Source organism: Cyprinus carpio, chromosome B24 (genome assembly GCF_018340385.1).
Source record: "Cyprinus carpio isolate SPL01 chromosome B24, ASM1834038v1, whole genome shotgun sequence".
In the NCBI taxonomy this organism is placed as follows: domain Eukaryota; kingdom Metazoa; phylum Chordata; class Actinopteri; order Cypriniformes; family Cyprinidae; genus Cyprinus; species Cyprinus carpio.
Window position 1 is genome coordinate 20,102,109 of NC_056620.1, and position 19,920 is coordinate 20,122,028.

Here is a 19,920-nt window from a genome sequence, read left to right on the forward strand (position 1 = left end):
GTCACTGGTGTGTTACCCTCAAAGATACACCTGTGTACTTTATCTACTATACAATTAGATAAAGTACTTTATACTAATATTCAATATAATGAATATTAGTGCCTTAAAAGTATATACTAATATGGTTAGATGAGGGCACTGCTGCAACAACAAGCTAAATCTGGTGTAGTTGACTTTGCTATTTTTTTTTTTTTTTTTTTTTACATTAATTCCATATATACTCCAAACAGCCTTGTAAAAAAAAAAAAGAAAACAGAGTAAGAACCAAGTGTGTTCCACAATGTTTGTTTTATTATTCTGAACATAGCCTCGGTGTCACAAATTCAACTTAACTTGATTATATGTCTTTAAAAAAAGAAAGAAAAAAAATGAACAGGGAGCAGGAAAAAAATGTTTCTTAAGATGCATTACAGGGTGATTCATCTGTGGCTCTGAAAATGTCAAGACCGTAAGAAAACTGCCACTACATATATTCATTTGCACAATAACTGCCTATTAGTTTTCGCTAATGAAGACTTCAATAAAAAGGTCATAGCCAACCGAAGCATAAATGAAGAACAGCACAATAAACCCCCACCATTCACTGGAATTACAATTTAATTCAATGATTAACTTCGTTAGAGTACCTAAGGATTATAACAGTGGTTCTAAAGTTATAATTACTGAAGTACTAGTCGGTGGCGTAATGAAAGCTACATAACAGCATGCCATCGCATAAAGCACTGTGGTTAAGCAAGGGCAAGTGCACAGCAAATCCTTACCATTTACACAATCGGTGATTCCTACTGAAAACACTACCTCAAACTCACTTTCAAGCGATTTTCACAGTACAACAGTGTGGGAAATGTTCAAACGCATCTGATAAACTTATGTAATGAGCGATTTAAATGTTACAGATCACAACACACTTATGTTCAGTTACATTGCAGTGATATGAGATCAATGTGAACATTTACTGGTAGGATCGATGTATAAAATTAATTTATCACTGTAAAAAATAAGGCTGTTTCATTCAAACGATGCAAAACAGCGAGTCGGACACTCTCTGAATGGCAAGGGTTTGCTGTTTTATTCGTACAGTAACATCTCAGCGTATTTCTGCGGCGTGTGACGGACTCGTATACAAACAGAGTCTGACAGCAGGTTGGAGAGTCATATTTTAATGCACCCGACAGATACTTGCGCGCGGTTTGATTTCAGAACAGAACAGAGCATCCGTTTACAACACGCTGAAACACACTGCCATCGTGTCAAACACAGACATTAAAAATAAAAACGAAACAGAAGAGAAAGTTCAGAACCGCTCCCACCCCTTTTGCGATACTACTAGTAGACTACAGGCACACTTTTAGGACCCTTAACGTTATTGTCAGTGAGGGGTTCAGATACACACACAAAAAAAGTTCAGTTAACTTACAATTTACTCAGCTGCTTTTTACATTTTTTTTTTTTTAATAAGCATGCCATTGTATATGCATCCTAATTTTATTTTATTTTTTTAGTTTTGGTGTCCCGTTACTTTAACTTAAAATGAACAGATCTGTATATAAACCTCACCTAGCATGCCTTTTTTCTGCGTCTATGCTGACTGCATTCAGTTCATCATCATAAAGCTCGTGGTCGATGCAAATATTACTGGAAGAGAGAGATTTGTGCACTCGTAACTTTAAAACAGAATTGAACATGGTGCCACATAATATAAGTGTTTCCTTCCTTTGTTTCTCAAGCTGAACTATTAGAAATGTCCAATCGTGATCCCGCAGAGGAGACTGTTTGAGTGTGGAGTGAGCAATACTTGTTTTCTTTTTCTGATGATTTACAAGACATTTCTAAGAGAGTAAGGTTTAAGACAGAGGGTCGTAACAATCATTTACAATTAATTGCTGTATGTCTGTCCTTCCGGTGGTTGAGGAAGCTTCATATTCTCTTTGGACATCATAAGACGCCTTAGCTCTTGAAGAACGACTTTAATGCTATATGAGTTTTGCCATTTTGCTAGAATTGGTATGCTACGTGCATCCACCTGAAACAAAAGAAGAAACAGAAAGAAAGGGAGGGGACATGCTGAAATGAGTTACATGATTTCAGTTACAGCCGCACATGTCATTAAACACCGCAAGAGTCCATCTGAACTGCACTAAATTAAATAAAAAATATGCAGGATTTATTAAAGAAATGTTTTGGTGTTTACATGAGCTAAATTCTGTCAACAGCATTTGTGATATAATTTCAATTAATTCCTCAGTTATTTAAATCAAAGGGAAAAATGGTGGTTATAGTTACAATAAAAATATACAGAGTGTAAACTTTAAAATACATAGTTTTAACCCTCGTGCTGTATGTTGAAAAAAAAAAAAAAAAGGTTTAGTTGTTATTCCCAGTGAGAGCAAAGTCAGTAAAATTCAGTCCAATGCAATACCATTAACTAGCATTTTAGGGAAAAAAAATAAAAAAATCAATCACAACATGAGGGTTAAAAGTATAGCCAGAAGATTTAAACATTATACTTGTTGGTTGGAAACTCATTATTATATTGCTAACACATAATCAAAAGTTCATTTGGCTAAAAAAACAGTCCCACCCCAGCTAAAAAATACCAGTTTCACATTTCTGTTTTCAGACTAGCTTGGTAAACTCACAAAGGCAGTGTTTTACCGCAAATGTGATTGATGAGTCAAAACTATTTTCTGTGCTAATCAAAATTATGCCACAGATGCCGTTGAAACAGCTAAACTCGAACCTGGAACTCGTCATTGAGACTTTATTGTCGACCAAACATACCAACTAGCTAAAAAGCACAAAAACAGTAAAAGGTTAAACTAGAAGTCAATCAAAGTGGGCACAAATAATATTCCAAAAATATCCTGTGGTATCAGTATGACTGCTGTATAAAAATGTATCAAATAGACCTCAATTTCCAGATGAGCCAGATGATTGGGTTTTAGAATCATTACTGTAGAGTTTAGGGTAAGATGTGCCATTTAATCTTGTGACAAAAAAAGAAACTGAATCTTTATTTGTGCACAGGGTGACAATCTTCAGTCTCTGAACAAGCTGCACCATATTTTTGAGAAGTCATATTACAAAAGCTTCCTTCTCATTGTAGTTGAACGCGGACATCCTGATGTATTAATTAGCTGTATCACCTTTACTTGACTAAAGGTCATTTTGATATTACATTTAGGACACAGCTTATCATATTTCCCCCTATTTGCTTCAACAAATTAGCTTGTAAAATGTCTAGGATTTAGTTAATCTTAAACCAGTATGCTTCTACTAAGCAAACAGCACAAAGACTTGGATTCTAAATCCAACAGACTACTTCGACCAACCATTAAGAAAAACAGACACAAATGAGGATTCAACAATATAACAACCCTCTGTGGAGTAATAAAGTGTTTCATTTACTATGGCTCCTTTTCTATTTTGTATCCAGCTGAATCTCATTAGATGTGTTTGAGATTCATTATTGGTTCTGCTTAGGCACAGTGAAAAACGTCCCTCCTCTGCAGCACTGATGTGACTCGAGTGCCTCTGTTCTGCATCGCTATGAAAAACTGTTTGCAGCTAAATGATCTCAAACACAGCTGACGATACTCTGTTAAAATAACAATCAAAAAAGTCAACTTACCATCCCATTGGAATTATTTATTCCATTCATGCTAATTTTTGTTACAAATCTAACAGTCGGGGGTACTTCGGGATATTTGGGTCCGCACTCCACTTTCAGGCTGTATATCCTGTTTTCGTAATTAGTCTGAGAAATGAGGAAAAAGTCAAAGGTTAAAGCCGAAATGCCAAGTGGAACATGAAAGTGAGAGGATAATGAACATCAATTCATCAAAGAGTACAGACCCACACATCTTAAAAAAAAATAATAATAATTTCACACTTCACATGCTGATGCAATGTTTTCATCCTTAGTATTCTATACGATAACAGCACTCAATAATAAACTACAGATTGAAACACAGTATCACACTTAACTCAGGGTTTTATAATGGTACATTTGAGATGTTTTAAGACCTTTTTAAGACCAAGTAAAGAAAATTTACAGAATAAACTGAACGGGAACAAAATACGCCAAAATATTCTCAAAATGCAGATGCCTAGGGAGCACAAAATAAGAAAGTTTAAAAACACAACTTCCAACAGATCTCCATTACTTTTTCATTCATTTCAGTAAGGCTTGAATATCTCTGTTCCCAAAAACTAAAATATGAAAATAACCATAATTTCTACTGCACCTGCAAAAATGTAATATTCTTCCTCAGTAGTTCTCAGTATGTTGTTTTCGATTAAATCAAAAAACAATATGACTTAAGATAAGAAGTCATTTTCTGAGAAACAGATCAAAATGAAGTGAGTTTGAATAAAACAAGAACTAGTATCAGCCAATGGACTCTTAAACTCTAAGTGCTCTTTTGACATATTTGTTCATGTTTTAAGCATTAACTCAATTTTGTTGTTCAATTTCTCAGAAAACAAGACTTCATATTATTTTGCATCTCTAACAAATGCAAGATGATTTAAGCATATTTAGATATTTCTATTATATTTGTATTTTTGCAGAGAATGTAACATTAAATGCTAGAAATTTACGAATTTATGACTTTCAGCTCCAATTTAAGACCTTTTTAAGGCCTTGATTTATGAAAGGGCAAATTAAGACCTACAAAAACCCTGCAATTTTTTCTTTAAAATGATGACATGTAAAAGAGAAAGGAATTCACCAATATTATCTATACACAATTATCTTGTAATTTCAGGCTAGTCGAATATTTTGAATGCTTAAGAACCACTTCTATTTAGTAAACTACTAGGTTAAAAGCTCCCTGAAAAACAAACAAACTAAAAGGTAGAATTATCTTACTTCGCCTGTAGAGCAGCACTATTATTATGGAGATTCTCACTAAGAAAAAATGTGAAGGTCATTTTTCACTATTTAAAATAAGAAAGTTAATCATTTACATTAAAAAGTACGTACATTTTAGGACCATTCATATTATTTATGAATTAATTTGTACGAATTCAGAATTTCTTTGCACCCAAAATTTTCTGCAGTGTGCAAAAATATAAAAAATCTCATTCTCATCCCACCTGGAAACAATGAATTCTGTTTTATCACAAACGGCAAAAATTTAATTCATAATGAAAGGGCTTAATTGTCATTGCAAACGCTCATAAAAATAGGCTTCATAATCTTTATGCGAAATATAACTTCAATCATTTTGGAGGTGAGATATGACCTAGGTTTCATGGCAGGTTTCAGTTTACCCATTAAGCAAATGAAACAAATCACAATATATCCTAAAGACCTTTGACTGATTTATATTTCCAGACCAATAAAGAATCAGGTGCCAACTTGAACAAATGCATCACTGAAGGACGTTTCTGCTGCATTACTGCTTTCATAGCATGCATCTTTATCTTTAATCTACACCACTGGCGCTCATGTGTCACGCTGGATGGCATGATGAAGGCATGGTGTCCAAGACTTCTAGTCATGTTATCAAAATAGCTGCGATGCAACAAAAAAATCTTGATTTCTTAACATTCTTCAGATGACATTCTTCAGATGAGTCATCAGTGTTGTCCCTTAACTGCTACATTAAACTGATTAAACAGCAAACATACTCGTGCAGGTCCGATGATCATGCCCGTCCACCGCGTGAGAGTCATATCCTCGTCATCCTCCAGACCCCAGCTCACCGTCCCATCACCGACACCCTTCTGTCCTTCCTCAAGCTCTTCCAACAAACGAAAATTACGAGGGACTTTAACTCCTGCAAGAATCCAAAAACCATTCACGAACAACTTAAACAGTGTTTCTGGAAACCTTTGTGTGCAGCTGCTTAGTTGGAAATAATTTTAGATGAAGCATAACAATCTTGTATAATTATTATACATACAGTTCATATTAATTGAGTGACTTCATGGAATATTTATATTATTAAAAATTTATGTGTCACAACGCAAGCCTACATAAGTGAAAAGCAAAAGGAATAAAAGTTGATTAAAAATGAAAGGGAAATCTAAAATATACACTTTTGCTCTCCTTATGTATTTATAATTTAATTTATGTAATAAGTTTTCGAGTTCTTTCAACTTCATTCATATTTAATATCTAACTTCACAATGATCACAGAGTGTGTTTACATGCTCCCAAACATTTCAGAGAGTTGCATATTTCATTTAATATGACACCAACATCTGTTTCCTTTTTTGTGGATGTGCAAAACCTATTATTTGAGTAATTAAATTTAAATACTCAACCAAGACAAAAATTATAATGTAGGAACCTACAAGATTTAAACACACAAAAATGTGAAATGTTAGTAATCTGTGCATTTCAACAATGAGTTAGTATCACCTATAGGGATATGCCGGTATCAAATTTTCCTGTTGCAATTAATTGATAATGTCTTGTCACGGTATGCGGTACTATCACGGTATTGAAATTAAGTTTCAAAAAAGTGGTCATAATACAGTAAAACAGGTTAAAATAATTTTTTTTCTTATAACAAAAATAACTGAACATTTAAATACAATAAAGCAATACAAAAAAATATAATTAAAGTTAAAAGTTTTGCACAGATTAAAGTGCAAAAGAACTTTAAAGACCCATAGGTACCACTTTACAATAAGACCTCATTAGTTAACCTTAGTTAATGCATTAACATTCACAATGAGCAATAGCTACATTTGCTACAGAAGTCTTAGCTCATGTTAGATCATTAAATAACACAGTTGCAACTTTCGATTTTAACAATGTGTTATTAAATATTGGAATATATCATTATGAGGGTAAAAGACCTCAAAATAAGACCTCAAAATACAAAATAAATTTGTAATATATAATTATTATCGGTATTTAGAAAGTGCCCACGATAACAACATCGTGCATATTCATTACCGCGATATATCGCATTACCGAATATCGGCGCATGTCTAATCACCCAGTGTTTTCATAAATACCCCAGTGTTGAAAATGTGGAGGGACAAGATTCGCAAGTTCAGGTGAGCGTCTAAAAGACAGACTGATCACTCATTTGTGAATGATTCAGGAAATGACACCCATGTTGCTCTATCAGTGTTTCTCACTTCCTCAAAATCTCAAGACAAACACGACATGCACAAGCTTATACAAACTCAATATATTTCTGATAAAATATCGGCTGATGCTTCTGACCTTACAAGATACTACGTAAACACATTCAGTCCCAAATCTGATTCTAGATAAACAAATGTTCAAATTAGCCTGTGCAAATGTAATGATCTGTGAGTTTTGACATGTTAAAAACACAAGATGAGCTGTTCTTTAAACATGTAGTTTATAATCTAAATGTTATTTGAGCTGAACATGATCTAACCCTGCTGTGATTTGCATTAAACAATTAATTAAACAGTTTCATAAGCTTCAGCGGGTTTAAAAGTCTCTGTCTCTAGTGTGTATGTATAAGTCAACTCCTCATAAACTCTAAACGTCATGTATTCTGTCATGAAATGGCTTTACACTTAAATTGTTTGTGTTGTTATGCACCTATATATCAATATTTCACAATCACAGCGCACTTCTCTAAAGACTTATTAACTTTAAATAATTTAAATGAGTCTGTGAGGGAGTAATAGCATGCTCAGGTGATATTATGACAGAGAAACAGCAGTTAAAGGCCCGTTTGTCATGACACTGGACGGATTCAGCAGAAACACGCGCGTGAGTGCTCCGCCTCGCCTCACATTAGCACTGAAACACCCGCCCAACTGCAAAATACAGCATTTAATCTATGCCTTAGTACTGTACAAGTCCATAATTATATCTGAAGCGTGTCTATAACATTGATTAGCTGATAATAAAAAATAAATACAGTGGTATTTTTAAACTAAAGGTCTATCTGAGGGCCGTTAGCTCGATGCTAACACACACACACACAGTTCAAACTGCACACAGATCTGCTAGGTGAAGTAAATGAAGGAGTTTGGTAACTGTAAACCTCTCGGATAATCTATATCGTGTCGTGGGGCACGGGCTCAGCGCTTCTGTTGTTAAATTTCGGCCGCGGAGGACCGCAAGGATTGAAGAGATTGTGAGACAAACCTGAGGAGGCCGCCATCTTCTTCTGCCCGAATCCAAAAGCGTACGAAAGCGTGACGTCGACGCGTCACGTGACTAATGTCCGTGATGACGCGAGGGAGGGGTGTGGCTCCACTGCATAATTATTAATATATAACACTTTTGAGCTTGAAAATACAAAAAGTTTTCCCCCCTCACTAGTACACCTTGAGGATGTTGTCATGTTTTCAGGTGATGCATTAAAATGGTTTTAATTAGTAATTTTATTCCTTTGTCCTCAATTACGCTTTTTAGCCCTCTATAACATACATAAAAAACAGATAATTTATGACATTATCCTTCAGTAATGGACTTTTTAGTTTGTAAACAGACACCAGAAAGCATAAGCAATTAATTAGATATTTTTTTTCACTTAGTTTCTCAAGTCTACATTCATAATTATATAAAAATGCTTTTTTTTCACTATTTTCTCTCCTATTCTGTTAATTTCCATTGTGTAAATATCCCATCTACAATAAATCAGAAGCTCTAGTTCCTATGTGATAATACATTATCATCAAGTGTTTTTATATGCATTTGTCCCTCTTGGTTTTGTACTGTTCTTGCAGCTTGTTTAAGTGACTCTTTGAGGTTTTAACCAGCACCATGTGATTGATTCGGATCACTGAATACATGCTTTCCACATCTGATCATGTAAACACCAGCTATAAACCACCACAAGTCCTCTCTTGAACAACAAAACTCATTTATTGCAACCAGAAGTTATCCAAACATATCACTATTAACAATAATCGCTCTATAGAAACAGAGAATAGGGTAAAGCAAGTAACAGAAGGGAGGAAGCAGCGGTCAGGCTCAGCGGTGGTTCACAGAAGCCGAACGGTCTTTCCTGTGACAGTCAGATAATCTTCATCAGCTAGTGCTCTGAGGGCCTCGTCAAACATGTCCTTGGTGATGGCCTGAAATAGGAGGAAAATCTTTAAGTTAAGACCTTCCTTGGGCTCCAGGTTTGCGGTTTACATAAATTCATAACATTTATATTTATAGTTATAGAGTGTCTATGCATTATTAGCATTATTAATGTAATTAGAGGGAAACATACCGCTTCTGACTGGCCACGAAGATCATCGAACAGCTGCTGGTACTTCATCGCTGGGGTTTTGCCCTTTGATTGGATGAGTTTCTTCAGAGCCTGAGCCACTTCCTCCTTACGCTTGCGTGCTGTAGCACTCATCCCTGTCCAGAAACAACCAATCAAAACCATCAGACCCCCTTCAATTTGCATACAACATCCACAGGTACTAGTTAACGCATAATAAAGGGATAAGATAGGAAACTAATAATAAAAATATATTTGATGTACTTTAATTACATTGACTTATTACTATATTATTTTAAAATATTTTAATTTTTATTTTAATCTGCATACAACATTAACAGTTACTAGTTAAGAATAACTGATGAAATGAAACTGAGGATAAGCACAGATTATAAAAATCAAAAATTATTGTGATAAATAATAAATAGTATTTTATATAATAACATTACTAATTAATTTAATCAATTTGAAAATATAAGAAATATTTGTAAAATATAAATAGCAGATTGAAATAAATTTCAAAGTTAAAACTGTAGCTAATAATAATCTCTCTCTCTCTCTCTATTATATATTGAAGTTTGAAATAAATTTCAAAGTTAAAACTGTAGCTAATAATAATCTCTCTCTCTCTCTCTATATATATATATATATAATTAAAAAAAACTTCATTTAAAAATTGTATTATTCATTAAAAATGTTTATATTAATATTTGAGGAACAGCCCTCAATTACTAATAAATCTAATTTAATTATGAAGTAATTTTTAAAACGAAGTGTAGCATAACATTTTACATAATTTTATGTATTTACATTAATCATAATAATGAATAATAATTTATTAGTACTCTTAATTTAACATTTTAATATTAATACTTTTCTTTCAAGTTATAAACAAGACCATGTGACTCGACCTGAGCAGTACTAACAGTTTATTACTACATCTCTGAACTAGCATGCATGTGTATATTTAAGAAAATATGTTTATATATTGAATGAATTTATATGTAATAAAATATAAAAATATAAATATATATACACATGTAAATGTTTTCAAAATATATACTGTGTGTATTTTATATATATATATATATATATATATATATATATATATATATATATACACACACATAATAAATAAACAGTACACACACATACACTATGTAAACTAAAACTTATTTGGGATGTGATTAATGGCTTGACAGCACTACTGTAAACCCTACCTGTGGTGAGGATGGAGATATCCACGAATCCTGTCCTGGGATCAGTTGCGGACTGCTTCAGGGCTTCTCTGTGCAGTCTCTTGGCTTCCTCCACATCGATGGACTCGACTTTGCTTGAGAAACGTACTTTAGCGTGAGCTTCAGCTAGTCTGATGAGAGACTCCAGCTGTCGGGGGTACGCAGACACCATCCCTCTGCCGCTGCCGATCTTACGCATGTCTACATAGGCCTGCGAAGGTCAAAATTATGATTCGTTTGATACTGTCAACATGCATTATATATCATACTACAGGTACACTGATCTATACTGTTTCTGTACCTCAATAAGGGCCTGACTAGCTTCCTCACTGAGTCTGGGATGCACAGACGTGCGAGCGAAAGCGATGTAGTCTTTCAACATGGCCATGTCCAGATGCTCCTCTTCGAGCTGCTCTTCACTCTGATAATACAGAGACACGAGGTGATGCGCCAGACGCCTGTCATACGCCTCATCCTGAGGGTCCAGCATCAGGAAGATCAAATCAAACCTAAGAACCAGAGATTTTATTAGTTCACTAATAATAAAGAGAAATGTTCAACAAAAAAGCTAAAATAACGTATTTTAACATTTGGATGTTAATATTTAACACAGATTGAGATCATTAAAGTCCAAATTTATGCAATTTACTGTCTATAATAAACATCTCTAAGGTTACTTGTACAATTTGCCAATTTTAGTTTTTTTTTGTTTTATATATATTAAATTTTTTCTTCTAAAAAGAATCTTCTCTTCTATAATATTCTCTTTCTACTTCATTGCTAACACTACAAAAAAATTGGATCAAATTGATCAAAAGTGACAGTAAAGACATTTATAATATTACAAAAGATTGTTATTTTTAACTTTGTTTATCAAAGAATCCTGAAAACTACAAAGTAAGCAGCACAATGGCTTATGGTATGTTTTATTCTGGTATCAGTGAAATATATATATAAGATTTTAACTATTTTTGTTTGTTTTTTTGTCAGTTTTCTATTTTCATTTTTATTTTAAAGTTTAATTAATTTTGTCAGGCTTGTGTCATTTTTAATCTTTTTTTTTTAATAAGTCAATATCTTATTTTAGTATTTTTATTTTTTTTAAATAAGTCAATATCTTATTTTAGTATTTTTTTTTAATAAGTCAATATCTTATTTTAGTATTTTTATTTTTTTTAAATAAGTCAATATCTTATTTTAGTATTTTTTTTTTAAATAAGTCAATATCTTATTTTAGTATTTTTATTTTTTTTAAATAAGTCAATATCTTATTTTAGTATTTTTATTTTTTTTAAATAAGTCAATATCTTATTTTAGTATTTTTTTTTAAATAAGTCAATATCTTATTTTAGTATTTTTTTTTAAATAAGTCAATATCTTATTTTAGTTTTTTTTTTTTTTTAAATAAGTCAATATCTTATTTTAGTATTTTTTTTTTCTATATGAAGTTTACTAAATCACATGAGAAGTTTTGTTTTTTGCAGCTAGCTTGGCAAGTGTTTACTATTTTTTTCAGTTACCATTTATTTTAAGTAAGAATGTTTTCTTACGGTTTATGTTAACTATAATAACCAAACTTTTGAAGAGTAGTGTAGCTCACTTTTTACAATCAACTGTAATCCTGATGGATAAATCGTTCTTGTTTTACATCATTTCCCACTCAAAATTCAGTTTCTCTCAGAAAGACATCACATTATGGATGTTAAGTGTAAATAGTGTCATGTTGTGCTCTTACCTGGACAGAAGTGTGTGAGGCAGCTGGATGTTTTCTATGGTGGTCTTCTTGGGGTTCCACTGAGACTCCACCGGATTGGCTGCGGCAAGAACGGAGGTCCGAGCATTAAGCTGGCAAATGATTCCAGCCTATGACACACAAAACCTGCATTAATTACGTGTCCTGACAATCACTCGTCACAGTGATCGTTCACGCATCGCCCTCACCTTAGCAATAGAGAGCGTTTGCTGCTCCATGACCTCATGCAGCACAGACCTCGTGCTGTCGCTCATCTTATCGAACTCGTCGATGCAGCAGATGCCGTTATCGCTGAGCACGAGCGCTCCTGTCTGCAGAACCAGCTGTCGGGTTTCCGGGTCCTTCATCACGTACGCTGTGAGACCCACAGCGCTGGATCCTTTCCCGGACGTGTACTGACCACGAGGAACCAGGTTATACACGTACTGCAGCAGCTGGGATTTACTGGTACCCGGATCGCCACAAAGCAGGATGTTGACCTCTGCGCGGAAGTTTCCGCGGCCCGTCTGAGTGAAGTCCTTACGGGTCCCGCCAAATAACTGCAGCAGGATGCCCTAAAAAAAAAAGCAGCATACTATTAACTCACATCCTCAGAAACATTTGAATGCCATCTGTTCTAAAGAACCACATGAGGCTGTTTAAGCAGTACCAATTAAAACTCACTTTCTTGATGTCCTCGTGTTCATAGATGCTGGGCGCCAGTGCAGAGGACAAGCGATCGTAGACGTCCGGTTTGGCCGCTAGCTCTTTGAGCACTGCGACCCGTTCTTTGGTGAAGAGTTTCTGCTCGCCGTCCTCGTCCAGTCCGTGAAGACGCTTCTCATCCGTCTTCCGGAAGTGGATGGCGTCGATGTGGGTCTTGTACACAGACTTCACCTGGCTCTGTCGTGGGTTCAGACGCATGGGGGCGGCTCTGTAAATGCCTGATGAGAATAACAGACATGCTGGTTAGACTTTCCACGATACCAATTATATTATAATACATAAAAAAAAAAAAAAAAAAAAACTGTCTGAACTTCAATTAACATCAAAGCTTTTAAAACATTTAATTCAAAATACTATTGATAAAGCAATTAGATAAAAAATACAAATAATAAGCTATAAAGAATTATGTATTATTATATATAGATAATCCTACCAACAATAAGTGCTACTACTTATATTATTATTATAGCATATTACATGACACTGTTTATATAAGATATATAACTATTATTAGAAATGTAATATTCTATGAAGAAACAATAATAATGAAAATATAGAATATTTTATAACATTATAAAATAGTAACAGCACAAATAGAATATTACTAACATTGTGTTATTACTTATAAATGATATGTTATTCTATTAATGTTACAATATTATAATATCTATAAGTTAGAAGACATTAAATGACACAATAAAATAGTAACGATAAACCACAATATTCCATAACATTATATATCATTAATTATAATATATTGTGCAAAAAATATAATAAAAGATAAATAACAGTTACATAATATTATATTAATAATATTCATAACCTACAATTAAATATTAGTAAAAAATATTACATATTAAATATCAAAATACTTCAAATAAAATATTAATAACAACAACCATTAACATTATTTAAAATAATGTATAATCAGTAGATTATAATATTATATTTTTATAATAGAAAAACACAAATGTTCTGAAATCTGAACATTCATTTTTAAGTTGATGTAATAAACTGTTATCTGTAGCTTCTCTACAGAAAACTACTCTTTATTAAAAGAATTCAAGTATAATAATATCAAAACACTCCAATATTTAATGTTTCTGAAAGTCTAGCTGTTAAACTATTCCTGCTCCATAACTTTGAGGAAGCTACAATACAGGCATTGTTCATAAAGTAAAGAAAGAGGAAGGACCAAACAGGATCAGCTGTTATATAAAACCACATAACAAAGCTTCAATGACAGCAGGTCGTACCAGTGATGTTTATTCTGTCTCCTGGTTGCACTTTGTCAACCAAGTCATTGTGTGCATAGACGACTGTGGTGTGTGGCGTCTGACCCGCAGGCATGTCCTCTGGAGATTCCTGGAGCTTTATCTGCAGGACAAAAGACATGGAAAAGGGAAAAAAGCACTAGTAAACAAATGCAACCAAAAAAAAACAAAAAAAAAAAAACAATCTTTTTTACAAAAGTTTACAAAAATGATACAAAGCACATTTCAAAATAAAATAAAAAAAACATAAGAAAAAACAAATAAAAAAATAGTACAAATAATAACACTAGAAAAAATTAATTAAACTAAAATAAAAATAACCCACCATTTGTTTGTCAGAGAAGGCGGAGCGGTTGTGCACCAGCGCCATGCTGTGGGTGGTGTTGCAGTTGCGGCAGACAGCAGGTTCAGCGATGCGGCCGCGGTCCACCTCCACACGCGTGTTGAACGCACACACCTGACAGCGGAAGAACGCCTCCTGCATCTCAGGGATCAGCTGAGAGGTGCGGATCACCATCCCACTGATAGTGATGAGCTGGTCAATATCTGAAAGAGACCAGAGACCGTGACGTGACGGCTGAGACGTGTGTGTGATCATGACGCACTGGTCTCTTACTAACCTTCAGGGTTGAGCGCGCGCATGTTTCTGGTTTTCAGGGCACTGTAGGGACGCACTTGAATCTGATGCTCCAACACGGAGTCTGGGAAACGATCAAAGAAGAGCTCATTGACGGCCATATCAAAAGTGGGGATGACTTCCTGTGAGGAGAAGAATCAAAGACTTTCAATAACAGATCAAAGTGACAATACAATAAAGCTTTTTAATGTTTTTGAAAGAATAAGCTCAAGGAGGCTGCATTTATTTGATTAAAAAATACAGTAAAATTGTGAAATATCAATTTAAAATGAAAAATTTTTATTTGAATATACGTTCAAATGTAATTTACTCCTGTGATGCAAAGCTGAATTTTTTTTAGCATCATTAGTCGTCTTCAGTGTCACATGATCCTTCAGAAATCATTCTTATATACTGATTTGATGCTCAATGTCGAAACCTTTTTTTTTTTTTTTTAGAAACCTTTGACGAATAGAAAGTTCGAAAGAACAGAATTTATTTGCATTTGAAATTTTTTGCAACATTATAAACGTCTTTGCATCTTTTTTATACTATACTGAATAAAAAGTTTTTATTATTTAAAAACAAAATAACTTGTTGACCCAAATCTTTATGGGTAGGAACTCACCTGTGGATAACAGATCAGCTGACGGTAGAGATCAGCATCAAATGTCTGAATATGACTACAGTTCACATTCAGTACCGGCTCTCCAACAACACTGATCTGAAACACACACACAAAGAAAGCAGCAATATTATTACACAAGAACTGGATATTATGGATTCTGCATGACTAATCATGTGCAATCATTGTTTATGCCTTTCTAGTCAGTACTGCACTCCTCACCTCATCCAGTTTCTGCATATAAAGAGGCTCATTCAGATCCAGCCCAGCGTTCTCCTCCTCTCTGGAGTTGGGGTCTGTGAACTGCTGAAGGAAACGCTGCAAAAAAAAAAAAACCACAGATTTTCAACCAATGATCATTTTGTCATGGAAGAAAAGCTTTTTGCCAGTCAGACTGTAATCACACCTGAAACTTCTCCTTGCAGGTTCCCACATTGACATCAGTCCCCCAGATCACCAGCCTCTGTCCTGCACCCTGCTCATTGCCGGCCACTGCGTCTCCAGACGGCTGAAAGTGAAAGTATTGTATTCATTTATTCACTTCTATTATTAATATGTAATATTTATAAATTAATTTAATAATGTAAAAATTCTACCATATTTTTTAATATATTGAATTAACTTATATCTTTAAAAATTTCCATTATTTTCATTTGTAGTCATTTTGTTATGCGTTTGTCATTTTATTCATTTTTTGTTTTTACATAAATATTACTGTTTATGTACAATTTATTTCCATTTTTGTTTGTTTTCGATTTATATGAAATGGCTTTTATTTTTATATTTCCAGCTTTCATTTAATTTAGTTTAATTTTTTTAATAATTTTATAATTTTGCAGTTTTTAAATATTACCATTTAGGTATCATTTATTTTCATTTCAGTTTTAGCTTATTTTTATTTACAGCTACTAAATTTAGTGCTTCAACTTATTTCAGTCATTTCTGATTTTACTTTAGTTTTTTAGGTCATAATTATATTTTCAGATTTACTTTGATTAAAGTTACTTTAGTTAAAGCTAACGATAATATGGATTTTTCGGTATTTTCTGACCTGAAGTATGACCAACTACAATAGTGTATTCACATATTACTTCATGATTTGTTTGATAATTTAAATGAATTATTTTGAATTTTATAATTATTTTACCCTTATTATATTTTTACCCGTAGCTGATCACATGCCTGAGGCTCTTGAACAAGCCACAATAATAAGTCCATACACACAACAGAGTAAAATGTTAACAATTAGAAGTAACTGATCATGATTTGTTAAATGTAGTGCTGTCAAACGATTAATCGCATGCAAATTAAAAGTTTTTGTTTACATAGCGTGTGCACTGTGTATATTTATTATGTATATATAAATACACACCCATGCACATTTCACATTTATATATTTATTATATAAATGATCTGAATATAAATATATACATGTAAATATTTTCAAAATATATACTGTATGTGTATAAATACAACACAGTACACATTGATATATTATGTAAATAAAGCATTAGGTAAATGTAATAAATCAGTTTAATTAAAAACAAAACCAGTAAGCCAAAATGGAAAGATGAAACAACTTTCACTCACCGGTTCCGAATGCATGTCGACCTGTGGAGCTTTCCGGACAGATCCCAGGTCGGCCCGCTGACGCGCCGGGGTCCCGCGTATGCCGCTGCGAGGCGTTCCTTCCACCCTGGAGCTGGGAGTGCCGTACATCAGCGGAGAACTCGCGTCAATCTCGCTCTGCAGGACTGGATAAAACACATCTTGATGTTTTCCTAATTCAAATTAGCTGCATAAACAACTCGATTCAGTGAAAGTAAGATGCTGAACACGAGCCGCACCAGAGCGTGGGGCCACAGGGCTGGAGAACAGCGACACGTCCATGGCTGGAGACGTGGGCATGGGCTGAAGCTCTGTGGACGTGTCATGAGCCCTCGACCGCTGTGACGGAGGGGAGAGAGGATCCTCACTCGCAGCTGCAAACACACACAAACACCGATCACATGCAGCAACTGTCAAAACAAACCTGTCTGGAACGGATTAGAAAAATGACATGCATTCAAAGTCAATATTACTCACGGGTCGGGGGGTCTCTCTTACGGCTCTGTGATGATGGTGAAGACATCTCGACTCAAAACTGAAATGTTAAATCTCAAAATTAGTGAACTGGAACCAAAATTCATTAAAATGATTTCTAAATCATGTAAACCATGTTACAAAACAATAAATATTATTTACTACGTTAATAAACTACATTTATATTAAGTTTATAAATAGATATTATTAAATTAAATTACAATTATTTATTTTTTAATGTGCACTAACATTTAATTCAAATAGTTGGAGGTTCGTTTTATACACAAACTATTTCAGCATATATGAAACTCAATACCCTATTATCATTATGTTAAATAATTTACGACTTAAGTTGTCATCATAATCATAAAATGTTATGCAAATAGTATAACTGTTGTATTAGAACTATTATAATTGTTATATGATGACTGCAGGCCTAATGATTTTTCCAGAATGAAAGAAATAAGATCACGGTCTTCATCACAACACTGCAAAACGCCAAAACACTTATTAATAAACATATCTAGCCAAACACAACATGGGGGAAAAAAAATTATAAGTTTAGTTTGGCAAAAATAAGTTGAATACTTGTATGAGATGCCCAGGGACTACAATAAGTCTGTCCACAAACCAAAACTTCATCTTTAAACTGAATCGGTAAATCTACGTAGCAAATCTATTTTGTAAGCACATTTGAAAAAAATAATAATAATAATTGAGTTTTATTATGAAGGTATCAAGGATGTACAGTAAGTTTACATTTATACTGGAACAGTGAGAGTCTAGCAGCACGCTGCATCAGCCACAACAATGACATCAGCAAAGTCTTTTAACTAGAATACAGAATAACTAATATTTTCAACTACAACGCATTATGTTAAGGTCCAGCTGACCAAGATCTGTTTTTAGGTTGTCGTGATTACATTTCCTTTCAAACACAATGAGTTTATACCGAAATATAACACTTACCGTTCGCACTGTTTCCCTTCTGATGTGAACGGTGGCGCGAAACTGTCTGTGACGTAAGTTTCGCGGGGAAATTTTGACCAACCAACAATACGCTCCTCATTGTCAGTCGAGAGGGGGAGAAGTGAGACACGTGTGTGCTTAAATCACATATAACTCGTTGTTTCTTATATTAAGCAATTAAATTGCAATTGCGAATGCTTAAAATTACAATAAACTCTTTCCCAAACGTTCTTAATGCCAGACTGACAATTATAGGATGAGTGACATAAACGAATCCCATCAAGTGTTTGGTATCGCCCGAAGTTTTCGCGGGAAAGAACATCAAGGCAGAATAAATAGAGGCGATTCCTCTGATATCCACTAGAGGTCCACGTGGACAAGATGAAGCAGCATAGTATGACCGCATATACAAAAAAAAAAAAAAAATAACACAACACCTGTGCCATCCTCAGAAAATTATGAATGACATTTTGGCCTCATTAATGAAGATTATTTATTAATGCAAGCATTAGGCAGGAAAATATATATTTTTTAATCCGTATTGCTTATATAACTGCAAAATGGTTTAAAACGTTTTCAAAATTAAATGTAACATTACCAACAAATAACTTTCTTGCTTTAATTCGACTCTCGTTTCATGTTATATTCTGTTTGTACGTTCAGTGTACTTCTCAAATACATGGATGTGAATAGATAAATGAATAAATGGATGTATATTTCCGACTATACAATACAGTAAACACCCAGTTAATAATATTAATAATAATAATGAAAATAATATTAATATTAATAATAACGAACCAAATATATTTGTATTCGTATTATATTGTTTTTCTCTCGCTGATCCTTCTTTCTACTCATATGCACATCCAAACATGCCTTCATATCCAACAAAATTACGTAATAATAACAACTGCCACCACCACAAATATGAATGACAAACTACAACAACATTAAATACGAACGTAACAAAAATGACTTTTAATTTGTTTATTTAGGTTGAAAATGGCGCATTAATTCAATTTTCTCTCACTGATCCTTCTTTCTACACATACATAAGCATTCAACTTGAAGTCATAATAATAATAATTATTATTATTATTAGTGCTGTCAAACGATTAATCGCATCCAAAAAAGTTTTTGTTGACAATATATATTTGTGTACTGTGTATATTTATTATGTATATATAAAAGGCTAAAATACAGCATATATTTAGAAAATGTTAACATGTATATATGTATATTTATATAATTTATTATATATATATATATATATATATATATATATATATATATATATATATATATATATATATATATATATATATATATATAAAATATAAACTACATCCTTTCTTAAATATAAACATGCGTGTATTTGTATTTATATATACATAATAAATATACATGTTACACACACATTTATAATGTGAAGAAAAACTTTTATTTTGAATGCGATTAATCACGATTAATCGTTCGACAGCA

General features: G+C 33.4%; 2 protein-coding genes across 3 annotated transcripts; both read right to left on the reverse strand.

The window, feature by feature from the left end:
• Window positions 1-269: 269 nt before the first annotated feature.
• Window positions 270-8,218, reverse strand: LOC109095603 (ubiquitin-conjugating enzyme E2 variant 2). The gene is made up of 4 exons (XM_042752394.1): window positions 8,099-8,218; window positions 5,638-5,786; window positions 3,632-3,757; window positions 270-2,023 (listed from the first exon to the last, which is right to left on the reverse strand). Exons 1-4 carry the CDS (start codon window positions 8,112-8,114, stop codon window positions 1,877-1,879), a joined length of 438 nt encoding a protein of 145 aa, XP_042608328.1. The 5' UTR covers window positions 8,115-8,218; the 3' UTR covers window positions 270-1,876.
• Window positions 8,219-8,802: 584 nt separating this feature from the next.
• Window positions 8,803-18,571, reverse strand: LOC109095030 (DNA replication licensing factor mcm4-A). Of its 2 annotated transcripts, none has more exons than XM_042752392.1 (17): window positions 18,436-18,571; window positions 17,470-17,527; window positions 17,232-17,366; window positions 16,975-17,138; window positions 15,791-15,892; window positions 15,607-15,702; window positions 15,388-15,483; window positions 14,764-14,902; window positions 14,469-14,689; window positions 14,126-14,246; window positions 12,828-13,087; window positions 12,353-12,718; window positions 12,147-12,274; window positions 10,713-10,920; window positions 10,394-10,622; window positions 9,177-9,310; window positions 8,803-9,033 (listed from the first exon to the last, which is right to left on the reverse strand). In XM_042752392.1, the coding sequence occupies exons 2-17, from the start codon at window positions 17,513-17,515 to the stop codon at window positions 8,941-8,943; spliced, it is 2,538 nt and encodes an 845-aa protein (XP_042608326.1). In that variant the 5' UTR covers window positions 17,516-17,527; window positions 18,436-18,571; the 3' UTR covers window positions 8,803-8,940. The 2 variants fall into 2 exon arrangements, with proteins under 2 accessions (XP_042608326.1, XP_042608327.1); XM_042752393.1 differs by lacking the exon at window positions 18,436-18,571 and adding an exon at window positions 18,226-18,388.
• Window positions 18,572-19,920: the final 1,349 nt, after the last annotated feature.

Coding starts and splice junctions, on each gene's coding strand:
- LOC109095603 (XM_042752394.1), bottom strand. Junction 3,758..5,637: donor TGATCATCGGACCTGCACGA/GTATGTTTGCTG, acceptor CTCATTTCTCAG/ACTAATTACGAAAACAGGAT. Junction 2,024..3,631: donor TAAATAATTCCAATGGGATG/GTAAGTTGACTT, acceptor CTTTTGTTTCAG/GTGGATGCACGTAGCATACC.
- LOC109095030 (XM_042752392.1), bottom strand. CDS start 17,515: ATGTCTTCACCATCATCACAGAGCCGTAAGAGAGACCCCCCGACCC. Junction 17,139..17,231: donor CCCTGTGGCCCCACGCTCTG/GTGCGGCTCGTG, acceptor TGTTTTATCCAG/TCCTGCAGAGCGAGATTGAC. Junction 12,719..12,827: donor AACACGAGGACATCAAGAAA/GTGAGTTTTAAT, acceptor TTTTTTTTTTAG/GGCATCCTGCTGCAGTTATT.